The sequence below is a fragment of the Paramisgurnus dabryanus genome, chromosome 5, assembly GCF_030506205.2.
Source record: "Paramisgurnus dabryanus chromosome 5, PD_genome_1.1, whole genome shotgun sequence".
Classification (NCBI taxonomy): domain Eukaryota; kingdom Metazoa; phylum Chordata; class Actinopteri; order Cypriniformes; family Cobitidae; genus Paramisgurnus; species Paramisgurnus dabryanus.
Window position 1 is genome coordinate 15,142,643 of NC_133341.1, and position 13,921 is coordinate 15,156,563.

At 38.7% G+C, this 13,921-nt stretch overlaps 1 protein-coding gene across 1 annotated transcript; it reads right to left on the reverse strand.

Moving 5' to 3' along the window:
• Nucleotides 1-74: 74 nt before the first annotated feature.
• dlb (deltaB) lies at nt 75-12,073 on the reverse strand. Its single transcript, XM_073814800.1, has 11 exons — nt 11,754-12,073; nt 11,376-11,615; nt 11,001-11,067; nt 10,647-10,904; nt 9,793-10,154; nt 9,145-9,361; nt 7,825-8,476; nt 6,031-6,301; nt 2,060-2,140; nt 1,847-1,879; nt 75-678 (listed from the first exon to the last, which is right to left on the reverse strand). The coding sequence occupies exons 1-11, from the start codon at nt 11,802-11,804 to the stop codon at nt 514-516; spliced, it is 2,397 nt and encodes a 798-aa protein (XP_073670901.1). The 5' UTR covers nt 11,805-12,073; the 3' UTR covers nt 75-513.
• Between the last annotated feature and the right edge of the window lie 1,848 nt (nt 12,074-13,921).

A 13,921-nucleotide genomic window follows, 5' to 3' on the forward strand; every position in this document is an offset into this window, starting at 1 on the left:
TAATGTAAAACCATAGACTGTAAAAAATAGTATAAAACACATCCTTTTGCCATTAATAACGCTGAGATTCAAAATATTTGTTACTTTTTTATTAACTTTTAGTTTATAAATCAAACAGTTTATAAAAAATAATTAAAGATGTAAATTTTTCATACATACATAACAACTGCTAAGGTGTTAACTATATTGTGAAGTTGCAGAGAATAAAAACTTTATAACAATCATAATTTTACAGATTTAGCTCGAAACAGTGAGACTAACAGTATGCAGGTTTGCTGTCAATCAAACTTTAGTCACAAAACTATTAGAAGCAATGTACACATATTCTATACAAGCATATATTCACTTACAAACAGTGATGGCAATTCACAACTTAATTCAGTTAATTACTACTAATATGAGTTTGTAAACAAACACATCTGGACTTGCTGTATTAGTTGGATATTCAGTATGCATGTCCAGAGTCTGTGTGTAAGAGAGCTCAGTCCATTGACCACAACTGCTGGAATACAATCACAGTGTTTGATGGGTTCGTTGTTGATGGCTGTCTCTGTGATGATGGATGTTACCATGGTGATGAGGGTACGCATGGAGGCAAGGATGCTCGACTCCCTCATTCTGCAACTCTTCCTGTTTGTGGAGACCCTGCAGCTTCAGCAATAACTCAGCAATGAAGCCCTAAACACATACACATAGGCAGATTAACCCTGGTTGAGCATAGTAACATTTGGTCAGATAATGAGAGGACCCATATGTGAATATCCTCTAAAACATATACAAGAGTGACTGTAATTTGTTCACTTAAAGCACAGGTTGTAGTTTGTGACATCGGGTTGTTCAGGACACATATAGAAATGTCTTTCTATGTCAATAATTAAACTATGTCAGAATTCAGAAGTTTGGCAGTCTTACAACAAAGGTTCCAGATGAAACATGTTGATGGATCCAAGGCTGCTGCTAGAATTCATGGGGATATGTTTAGTTGACCCAACACAGAGGTCTTCTACCATAGGGTTTGACACAATGTTCCCTATCGTGTTTCCGCTCCCTCTGATGTCATGTTTGATCAGATGTCATATTTAACCAATAATTATAAAAAATAAACAACATGCTAAAATAAACAAAACCATGCCTTATACTAATGGTTATGAAGTGTATCAACATAACAAAAGATTTAATTGTAGGTAGTAATGAGATATTTAAACTAGCAAAAACCGAACACATAAATGCACAGATTTATGTGTTTGTACCGGTCAGCATTTTAAATGTTTATACTGTTAAGCCTCAAAGTCTTGAACAGTCAACCTGGAAATGGTAAGAATTTTGCACTGCTTTGTCTCACACATGAAAGCTGAGCATGTTTCTTTAGACGACAGTGTTTTCTATGTGTGTAAGTTTGTGTAAGTGCCCCGTTCCTCTCTGCTGAGTCTCCATGATGCGTCAGCACCTCAGCACTATAGCTTACCCAGCGACACACACACAGGCGCCATTCTGTGCTAACATAAAGTACACACACTCACACAGTTACAATTGTGTACACACACACTAACCGAAAGGCTGACAGTAAACATTGTTAAAGAGTCCTAATGAAAGAATGTCTTTGTACAAACAGAGGGCAAAAGGACGAGGAGAGAGAGAAAGACAAAAAGGGACAAACGACTATTGTGAGAAAAACGTGGAAATGAGTGTCAGTCACTGCAATGTCCCTGAGATAAAAAACGAGAGGGGTAGGGAATAAAAAAATACCACAATAAATGTAACAACGAAAGTGTGTACAGGTTAAAGAACAGATGGGACAGAATGAATGAGGGAGAGAGAGAGAGAGAGAGAGAGAGTCTGAGAGTACCTCAGTACTCCTTGTGCAGCCTTGCAGAAGCACCTGTAAAACAACAACAACGCATTCATTTTTATTTTGAATATATTAGTATATTATTAATGTATTGAAAAACATTGCAAATAATACAAATAAAAAAATATTTAATTATAGAGCATTTTAGACTTTGGTGCTCAGAAACACAAGCACATAATTTAGTGTGAGTGAGAAGGGGGATTATGGGACCTGTAGTTTCTGCGTTCGCGCTTCATCACTTGGGAGCTCCAACAAATCATCAATGCTCACCTCCTCTGGCATGTCCTTCAACTTAAACCAACAACATAAAAAAACACTTGTAAATAACTTCAAGCATGAGAATATAAAGACAAAAGACAAATATAACTTCAACTAAAGCTAAGAATGGTGAGCTGGTTTTAGCTGGTCTTCCAGCTTGGTTTTAGCTGGTATTGCTGGTGTAGCAAGCTGGTCAAGCTGTGTTTTGGTCACTTTATAAACCGGTCTACCTGCACTGGACTGGTAACCAGCTGACCCACCAGCTTGACCAGCTTTGCCAGGCTGGGAGGACCAGCTTCAACCAGCTACTGCCACCTTAAACCAGCTACCAGGTTATCCTGGTGCTAGCTGGATTTTTAAGTTACATTTTCTACATAAACCACAAAAAATATTCTGTTAAAATATAACCTTGATATAAGTAAGGCCATGTCAAAGATGTTTGAAATGCAAAAATCAAGGAGTGAAATCAAACTTTAAATTAAAGGAACACTAAAGAGTTCCTGCTCTTTGCTTCCCCTACAGGTTAGATGCATAATTGTTCATTAGCACCGTCGTATATACAGCAGCATAGCTGGCTCTGATTGGATTGTAGGTCTGCCATAAAGCAAGTTTTTGTAGTTTTCACTCGAACTACAGGACCACTACCCGACGGTTGGAAACTTCTTTAGTGCGGTTTTGGCCGATAGAGGGCTGCAAAGCGAATGTAAAAAGTGCCATTCACCCTGTTTTGAGTTGATGAACCACTGAAACTTTTTTGGAAACGTTATTTTAAGGTAAAAAAAACTCTTTGGTGTTGCTTTTAAGAGACTTTAACCGAGATTTCATAGACAGGGTCTAACTTTAGTCTAATGTAGTAATCACATCCAAAACACAGAGTTGGCACCACTTCTCAAGTAGCCACCAAATTCCAACATTTTGACTAGATACGTTTACATGCAACATAATAATCTGTTTGTAATCATATTAATGGCTAAATTGAGTTAAAAAGCCTTCATGTAAACACCTTAACCAGTACAATTGAGGTCGATCGGATGCAAATTTCGATCTTATTGAAAGGGTGTAGTCCGATCTGTTATCGGATCATCAGGAGAAAGTACGCATGTGAATCGTTGTATTTTCTCAATCGGGTGCAAAAATACTCAATGTGCTCAAGTTCATATCTTATATTTACCTCATATTTACGTCTCACATGATTCTCATCACAGAAACACACAATACCTATATCTGAAAACTTCTTAAGAACGACTTTCTCCAACTCAGCTTTGACTTCAATCCAGAGATAAATTGTGAACTTGATAAGAGATGGTGTTGGGCAGCGTGGCGTTGCCAAATCCTCTGTTTGAGCTTAGGTCTTGAGCCCAAGCCTCAGGTTCGCTCTCTCTAAAGGTTCAGAACTCTTTGAGGACAGCAAGCCAAGTTTGTTTATCATCGAGATCTAAATGCGCAGACGAACTATCAAAATGTCCATTGGGATGGTTTTCATACGCGAATCTTGTAACCCTTGCGCAGAGGTTTGGTTCGGATTCCATAGAATGTACTTGTAAACAAACATTTTAATCAGATTCCAATTTTTAGGGTGCTTGTAACCTGTATTGTCGTATCCTTCAATCAGATTAAATTCAGCTGGATTGACAAAATTTTGTGCATGTACACATCGCCACCGTCAGCTATCTCTACGTTTCAAGCTCATTTTATGTATCTCATAAATAAGGCATCTTAAAGTTCCAAACTTCCATGAGTTTTCAATAATTACAATGGAAAACTTTCTTCTACACATCAGCTGAATCCCATGAGCAGAAAAGGAAATCGAGATAACAGATCACATTGCACAATTCCCAAGGGCCATCGCAGTCCTGTTTTACTGTGGGACAGCCTCATACAAACAGCTTATGTTTTAACTTCCGGCTTGTTGCAGTTGCTGACTGCTTCTCAGGGGGAGTCCATGTAAGGTAGCAGTAGAACCAAGTGATCCCGGACCATAATTGAGGGAGAGTAAGCAGAACCTCCCCCGGTACCTCCTGAGGCCTGGTCTTTCTCACTTTTTATGGGCAGCCAGCATCTAAATCTAAATATCGTTCTCTGATATATGTATGGTACAACATTAATCACACTCTTACACTAACAAAGACTTCAAAACGGTTGATTATGAAGAGATTTATAAGGTTCAACTTGGACAACAAGGTTGTTCCATTGTAAGAGGCAGTGATGCCATTATTCTTCAGCTATGGGAACAGGACACAAATGCAGACTTTTCAAAAACATGTTTGTAAAATGTGACCATGCCTGTGAAGTCTAGAATAAAGTCTTAAAATGTAGCCTAATTATGAGATTAGGAGAATCAACATTTCCTTTCAATTTTTGACTTGGCCATTTTCAGTCAGCATTAATATCAAGGTTATATTTTACCAGAATGTTCTTTACATTATGCAGAATGATTTTAGAAAACATAAATTCCAAAAATTATTTAATCTGGGTTTTAAAGGCAGGGTCACAAATTGCGTATTATTTATTTATCAGACAATCAAATAGCCTATTCCAATGTTGCAGCAGACTTTGATTCTATTTTTTATAGAAACATTTCATTTACAATTCTGACTTCCAAGGGCACTTTAAATAAACCCAAACTGAACACAAAGAAATATATTTACAAAAAAGGAAACGAATGTGCATTTTTAACCATGACAGATGTATCCAGGGGCGTCAGTTTGTGTTGAAAAGTTGTGGGGACAAAAGATCAGATGAAAAAACATTACAGCAGAACGGGAAAAATATTGAATAATGGCGCATCAAAAATGGGCATAGTGTAGGCTACTCAGCATAAAACCCTCAACAATGTTGACTGCACATAAAACAGTCCCTGCAACACCAGCTCAACCAAACAGTGCCAAAGCACCATACTGTAAAAATCATAATTTCAACATATGTGACCCTGGACCACAAAACCAGATGTACACTGCAAAAAATGATTTTCAAGAAAAAAAATTCTTTGTATTTTTGTCTTGTTTTCAGTTAAATATCTAAAAATTCTTAAATTAAGATGCTTTTTCTTGAGCAAAATAACCTAAGAAAATAAGTCTAGTTTTAAGACCAAAAATACCAAATGTAAGTGATTTTGTGCATAAAACAAGCAAAAAAAATCTGGCAATCGGGTAAGCAAAAAATCTTTGTAAACACAAAATTCAAAAGCATCTTAATTGAAGATTTTTTTTTAGATATTTTTTATGAAGACAAAAATACTAAGAATTTTTTTCTTGAAAATCTGACTTTGTTTCTTAGTATTTTTGTCTTGTTTTCAGTAGAAATATCTAAAAATTCTTAAATCAAGATAAATTTTCTTGATGAGCAAAATGACGTAAGAAAATAAGTCTAGTTTTTAAACAAAAAATATACAATTTAAGTGAGTTTGTGCTTAAAACAGGCAATAATATCTGCCAATGGTGTGAGAAAATTTTGCTTAAATGAAGTGTTTTTTTACAACCCATTGGCAGATATTTTTGCTTGTTTTAATCACAAATTCACTTAAATTGTATATTTTTTGTCTAAAAACTAGACTTATTTTCTTAGGTCATTTTGCTCATCAAGAAAATCATCTTTATTTAAGAATTTTTAGATATTACTACTGAAAACAAGACAAAAATACTAAGTAAGAAAGACATTTTTGCAGTGTAAGTCGCACAGGTATTTGATTTTTCAGAACATTTTAACCAAATGCTTTCAAAAAGTGGTGGGGACAAAATCAGCCATTTCAAAAAGTGGTGGGGACATGTCCCCAGCGTCCCCAGTTTAAATGACACCTATGGATGTATCTGTATTCGTATACATTTCCAAGTTTTCCATTACAAAACAACCCGGTTAATCAAATCTAATCAACCATCTTCCAATCCAGGGCGGCGTCAACAACACACCTGTACCTGGGTACTCACCTTCCCCTCGTACAGCTCCTCGAGCGCTTCGTCTATCCATTTCTCCACGTCAAGCCTTTTCTGAAGCTGTTTGCGGTTATATTTCACCGTTACGCGAGCTTGTCTCTTCTGCAGGTGCAGCCCGTGGTCTCGAGCGGTACTTAAACCCGGGGAATGACTGTCATGTGTCTTCTCTGCCATGTTGTCCGGGAATGAGCGAGCGCGTGGAGGAGGGCGCGGAATGAGGCTGAGCTCAGAGTGGCGCGAGGTCTGTGAGATGATTGGACATTCACTGTAATGGGACAACAATTCATTGCTTACTCAGCACTTTGTCTGATATAAAGTTAGAAACGGATTTTAAAGATAATAAACAAAATATGTAAACTTAGGCTACAATAAATATGATGAATTGCAACATTTTAATCAAATATTGGGTGTAGACAGAACACAGAGAATCAGACGTTTCTTATATAATTTATTTCAGACTTTCATTAAAGTAACAAAGCAGATATACAAAATAAATTAACATAAATTTTTTACAAAGACAAGACAATGATTGAAAGCAAAAGTACAAAAATGCAAAATAGAAACTTAGGTGTAAACTTAGGATTAAATTAATTGGAAATATCTGGCAAAAGAAATAGACATAAACTCCTTTGAAAAATCTGATTTTTATGTAATTTAACAAGATTCAATGACAAACGATTCCCCGTATCATTAGAGGAAAAACACACTGCTTAATACGCAATACAAAACTGAAGCATAACCTTTCCATTTGGTCTTAAGAACATACGTTTTCTCATATTCCTGACTGTGTTCTGCTTGCTTCTTTTCTCTACATATTTTTATTAATTTTTTTAAGATTTTTGAGAATGACAACATTGGCAGATCAAGCTAAGAGGAACATTCGGGCAAAATTTGAGTAAAATAAAAAAATGAAGGTGATATTTTCATCCTTCTAAGAAAAAGGTCTTTGACAGTTTTTCATTAGTTTTATACAGACTGAGCCTATAATAGAGTTCACCTGAAATGCAGTTAACCCAGTAATGCTCTTCTGTTTTACTTTTGTTTCATGTCTCTTTGAATAGAGGTATTTCCTTTACTTAGTTCTCTTTGTACAGAGTTCATTAATCCCTTAATCTTTGTATAAAGATATTAGTTCTCTGTCTATAGAGATCTGTAACCTAAGGCAGTTCAACTTTCTGGGCTCTATGTCTGTATTCATAAAAACAGATATTTACAGAGCTATGCACACATGTGCATGTTGGTTTCTTCTTTTTTGGTTTACAGAGTTGTCCACCCATACAGATGGCGAAGATCCCTTATTCGGTTGTTAATACATCATTCATCCATCCATCCATTCATTCAATCATTCATAAAAATTAAGACAAAAGCAAGTGCTACATCCAAATTCTTATCCCTGCATGTTTGTGTGTGTCTGTGCATCATGTGTGTACATTAGTAAGTGGGTAGTTGACACATAATGTGTTCAGTGACTTTCTTCCCCAATTTATTAACTTATTTTAAATAATCCTGCAATGTGACGAGTTATTTTTTATATACAGATAAGCCATGTAGTACCTTCATAATAATAATAATACATAATAATTATAAAATAATTTAATGCTGTTTAATATAGTGTACTGTTGTTTACCAAAAAAAACTGTTTAATATAGTTTTAAATGGAGTATTGTAGGTCAGACCACAGGACATGTCAACTTTCCACTTTTCTTTTAGTCAACTACCCATGTGTATGCACGAGAGTGTTTGTGTTTAGTTTCGTATTAATACACATCTGTGTTGTTTCATCTAAGCCCTCCTCCGGCACTCCACAGGAAGTCCTGCCCTGCAGGCAGCGTGCTAGAGCCGCCCAATGAAAGACTGAGTCTGCCCTCAGTGTTGCAGGGTTTCCCCTGACTATATGAATTTCTGTCATAAGGATAATGCTGCCTATCCATATTATTCACCGTCTCCAAATCGTTAAACACAGAATCGCACAGCTGCTGTCTACGAAGCCTGTGTCTCCTTCTTCTGATCACCACAAGCCCCACACATACTCCCAAAAACACAGCCAGCACACCTAACACACACGACACTGCCATCGCTGAAGGCGAGGCGCGTGCAGCTCTAGGTGACATCAGCTCCAAACTTCCCTGCACAGGGAACTCGCAGCTCAGCCCCATGAATCCGGGCACACACTGACACACCGGCCCTGAGAAGTGTGTGAAGCACGTTCCCCCATTTAGGCATGGGTTTGTGAGACAAGCATCTGCTCGGAGACTGCAGTTTTTACCGGTGAAGCCCAGCGTGCAGGTGCAGGTGTACTCATTAACGCCATCAATGCAGGTACCAGCGTTTTGGCACGGATAGCGAGCGCAATCGTCAATGTTTGTTTCGCACCGGGAGCCGGTGAAACCAGGGCGGCATCGACACAGAGCACTACTACCCAGATCCACACACTCGCCACCTACAACAGAAAAGAAACCAACGTTACATCAAAGTAAGAGATGAACATCACCGAGCATCTGAAAAGTGTGGTGGGGGCCGGTGACTTCTTTTTTCGGGGGCGCTCGATGCGAAGTTCGTCACAACATGTATGTAGCCGTTGTGTGTGGTTCCTTTTTTCAAAATATGTGTTCTGCGCTTTGAGAGTGCCAAAATAAGTGCCTGCTGCAGACGCGTCTAAAGGGTTTATGATAAAAGAGACGCTTGCGTTTGCCAGATACTTAATCTCATGCGTAATCAAAGTTTACTGTTAAGGGAGTGTCTTGCGTGTATTTTGTGAACAGGAGCGTCTCTTTTATCGTAAACGGTGTGCAGCAGGCACTTATTTTGAAGAAACACGTGATGCACACAGGATCTCTGGATGCGCAGAACACATATTTTGGAAAAAGGAACCACACACATGACACTCCGAACACTTATTTTGAATTAGCGCCCCTTGGATGAGCAGTCACGAACCGCCACTGTGTGGTGGTATAAAAATCTTTCGAACCGAGACCATTAAGTGTTGTTAGTGAATTCAGTCTTCAATTATAAATTAATAATTAAATAAATATGTTAAATTTATTATTAAATTTATAATTAAATAAATATGTTTTTGCTAAAAAAAAGTGTAAAAACCCTCTATCTCACCATTAGCACATGGTTTGTGGCTACAGCGGTCCAGTCTCTTCTCACAGTTGGATCCAGTAAAGGTCGGGGGGCAGCGGCAAACATAGCCACCAGTGAATTTCTCCTCACATGTCCCTCCGTTAAAACAAGGGTCATCTGCACATGTCATCGCAATGATCTCACAGTTCTTCCCGTAGAATCCCTGAGGACACGTGCAGGAGTAGTCATTCTCCAAATCCTACAGAGAAAGAGAGAAAAATACATATATTTAGGTTTTCAATAACTTTGATGATTGCAAATAAACCGCATCTGACCTTCTGTATTTATTCAAAATGTACATATTTGACTAGATCCATGAAACATAAATTTTAAGATGCCGCATTTTAAGTATCCTGGATTAAAATATGGATATGCACCTTAAATGCAAACATGGTATTTCTATGATGAATAATAGACATAATCAGTGGTGTATAAAAGCCTAAAATGTATTGATTTAATAAAAAAGTAAAAATATATGTTATTAAGACGTTTTTAATTATGCACTATTTATAGGTTAATAATCAGGCCATCAAATGTATGACATTGTCTATCTAAACTCCATTGTACACAATTTTTTTAAAGGACATATGGCCATCTCATAATGACCATATGTCGTGACGTTAGACTTACATTGCAACTGCCTCCATTTTTGCAGGGGTTACAGTCACACTCGTTAATCTCCAGCTCACAGTTTGTGCCACCGTACCCCGGTCGGCAGGTGCAAGTGTAGCTGCCCTGTCCAGTGTTGGTGCAGGTGGCGCCATTAGCACAGGGTTTGTGGTTGGTGCAGTAGTTGAGGTCCTGGTTACAGAAGAGGCCACCCCAGCCCTCCTTACACACACACTGCCACGGCTGCGAGCAGGTCCCATGCAGACATCCTGGGTAATGCACGCACTCGCTGCAGGACGGCCCCTGCCACCCCAAACGACACTTGCACTCACCAGGTGACTCGCAGTAACCATGTCGCTCGCTGCAGTCGGCAGAGCAGATGGCTGTGGGAGGAGAGAAAGAGGGGGGTTACAAACACACACACCACACACAGACAAACCACGCCCCCCCGGAGAAGGCAGATGAATGGGTGTGTTAAGTGTCGGGCCAGCAGCTGGTGAGCTGACAGAGGTAATGCACTCTTTTGTATGTGAGCTTTGGACAAGCGTGCACACACACACACGCACGCACACAGAATGACTCTCTAGCATGTATCTGTTGAGTTTCTTTGTTCTCCCTAACAAAAGAAGTGCAGAGGCTCTGGAGAAGCTGCTCAGCTTCCATCAGGCACATACACATTAAGAATCAGATAAGGGGGATGTATCCCTGCTGCTCAGGTTCCAGCACACACCATCATATTCATTCACACTTAAACATAAATACAGAGTAATCAAGAAGGGGTGGGGCTATTTCTTTCGTACCAGACATACTATCCCAAGGGACTGCACAGACATCTGACGCAGAGACACAAAGACATGTACACAGGTGGCACTCACGGTCAGAGCAGTAGTCTCCCCGCCATCCCTCCAAGCATTCCCTGTTTCCATTCTCATCACAGGTATAATGTCCCAGTGTGTCATCACGGGGACGGCAGTAATCCGAACATGCATCGCCGTAGTAAGATTCATCGCAGAAAACATGATATGAGTAACGCAGCTCGCTCTGATCGCCAAAGTGAACATCCTGTGACCAATCTTCCCCAATCGCCAGGCGTCTTCGTGTGGCTAAACGACTGATCAGGTTGTTTTGATTCTCTGTTGTGAACAAATTTGCTATGAGACCAGTGTACTTCAATTGTAAAAGTTAACATCATGCTTTCTGTCATGCATCTTTGAAACAGGCCGACCCACCTGTGTAGTCATGATGCTCTTTGGGCGATTCTGCATTCCATGCCTCAATAATAAGAGAGAAGGTTCCCTAAAAACAAAATTGGATTATTAAAAACACTGCACATCTTTAATACTTTGGTCATGATCTTTGCTTACTTAGCATGAAAGAGAAACAAAACCTTAACTACAAATATCCATCTAAACAATACTTGCTTCATATTCTTTACGCTCTAATATAAATACATCTGCATCTTGTTGAGTGCGATGTAGTTATTAAATGTAATGTTTGAATCAGATTAGCATACTACATAGGCAGCAGGCTACACACCATATGCAGCATGTACAGTAATAATTATGCATTGTTTGTATAATGTTCCAAAAGTCAATAAAGTTTACCGGCCACTTGAAGTGAAAAGGCACTCGGATGGCTGCGCTGTTGGCTATAGAGCTCTGGTCCGCTCGGAGGACACTCGTCTGTCCGGTTCCAAAAGTGCACGGCGGTTCGGCGGAGATCACGTCCTCTGAATGCTTAAGGCAAATTCTGAAAAAGATGTTACAGTCTCGCGTTCTCCTACAAAAGCGCCGTGATGTTGTGAACGAGTGAACTTTCAATTCAAACACTCCGGATGAAGCCACCTGCCCAACAACAGAGAAACCACAGGTGAGCGCAGCCTCTTTTGACAAACATAAGCAACACACAACAAATTGTGATAAACACAATACACGAGGCTACTTTTAAGAAAAGCGAAACTATGAATTAAATGTAAGCCTTACCATATGCAAAAACGAAAGGGCCAGAAGACAGTACAAAGAGAAATGTGCCATCCTGCTTGAGTGTCTCTGTTAGTCCAAAACTTTACGCGCAGGTATCTTCATCTGTTAATTTCCAAACTGTAACGTAGACTCCGGAGATAAAAAAAAGGAAAATATGTTTCTGTTAAATCCTAGGCACATCCATGAAAATCCGCTGTGGTCTTCGTCTCTCACCTTCGTTCTTCTGCGCGGTGCGGTTCGTCTTCATTGAATGTCTTGATGAATGGGCACCGTTATATACATCATGCCCCCCTCTGAATGACGTCACATGCAGCATATGCCATAATATTGGCCTGATTAAATTGATCCGCTCGATGTGGCAGCGGTGTTGATGGAGTTGAAGTTTGCCACATTGCTGTTTATTACAGGAAATTTTAATTGCACTTATTTAGACCAGCTGGGCACAGAGTTTGAAAAGTATTTACACTTGATGAATCCCATTTTTTATTTAAAATATTGTACGAAAATGTTTATTAATCATCAATCCCCTCGTTTTCTTGATGGCAACAAATGAAAATTCCAATTGCTTGTAAATGACACTATATGCACGTCAAAATGTACATTTCACAATGTAATTTTAATATTCAGCATATTCATTACAGAAGAAGCACTGAATAAGACTTAATATTTTATAGTGTTTTATTTATACATTGTTATTATAGATCAATTGTAAACTGCAGCTGTTAGGTCCTTCAATAAATAACTTTTATGTGTTTTAAATTAAACAGGTAGCCCCTGAGTATACCAATATCCTCAATGAATTAATAAAAAATAAGTTTTGACTCAATAAGTTTGCTGTACTTTTCCATCGCAGGTTTCAGTTTTCCATTCTTCCTCTCTTCACACAACATAATCTTGGGCCACGTGACCAACTGGCGCGTGTGGGCAAAGGAGGCCACAAGTTTTAATGTGCAGCGTTCTTTGTGTCTGTTGCGGCAAACGTGTGTGTGTGTGTGTGTTTTGTTGTGCAATGCTGCATGCAGAAACGCGCAGACTGGAGGATGGGTGGAGAAATATCATTATGACGCTTTTGTGGGGGTCAGCCAACAGCTGTATGTTAACAGGCGGCACATGGTCACTTATTGTCCGCCCCAAACCGCCCGGACGCACCCAACCGGCATCTGTTGCGGTGGGGAAAACACCTACAGCTATTCTACATTGATTATAATAACTTATCTATAAAGTTTATTATTTATGTGCCTAAAGTAAGCAATAAAAAATTTTAACAGATGTAACTATATCCTACAATTTTATCAGTTCGTATAGGCCTACAACCTGATTTAATTTTGAAGGACAGAGCAGATGTTGTAGTGTTCGTGTGTGTGCGCGTCTTTAAGGAGGTCGGTCACGCTCGTGCTCGCTGTGCTGTTGTTATGGTAATTAGCGACGCGTGCCTCAGAACTTTTCATTGAGCCATATCCACAACGCATCTTCAAAGAAAGACCTCATAAATAATGACTTAAGGACCACAGACATTTGCAAATAAACATATAAAGTGTGTATAGACAGTAGTCTGTCAAGGAACAGTGAATCGTGGACACTTGAAGTCAAAATATAGAAAGCAAGAAAAAGGCATTATTAAAACTGCATTATTTTTTTATGTTATTTGTGTTGGAAGAGTTATCTCAAGACACAGTGTTGCTTTCAGTTTTCTTTGTTTTCTCAGATATAAAGTGAGTTCTGTTTTTATGGATGTTTGTTGTCTTTGGTAGAAGGGAAAGCAGATGAACAATAAGCATAAAATGATTAGGAGTTTGAGATGAATAATAATAGAAAGATTTAATATTCTACAGCAGGCAGATATGTTTAAGGCAGTCTGCAACACCTTGGATCATTTCTGTGGATATGTGAGACAGGGGGTGAGGAGATGCATACATTCTGAAAATTAAAGGTTTTTATAAGGGGTTATTGGCGGCCATGCCATAAAAGAACCAATTCACGTTACTCAAAGAGCCCTTCAGTCAAAGGTCTTAAAGAAGACCTCATTTCTGAGAAACAAATAACATTTTATTAAACTTTTCGAAGTGTAGGTCTTCTTTTTAACATTTAATAATGTATATTTTTAGACAATAAGAGAATATCTTGGGTGATGTATCCTAAGTTAACGCTAACAGTCCTGTACTTTTAAT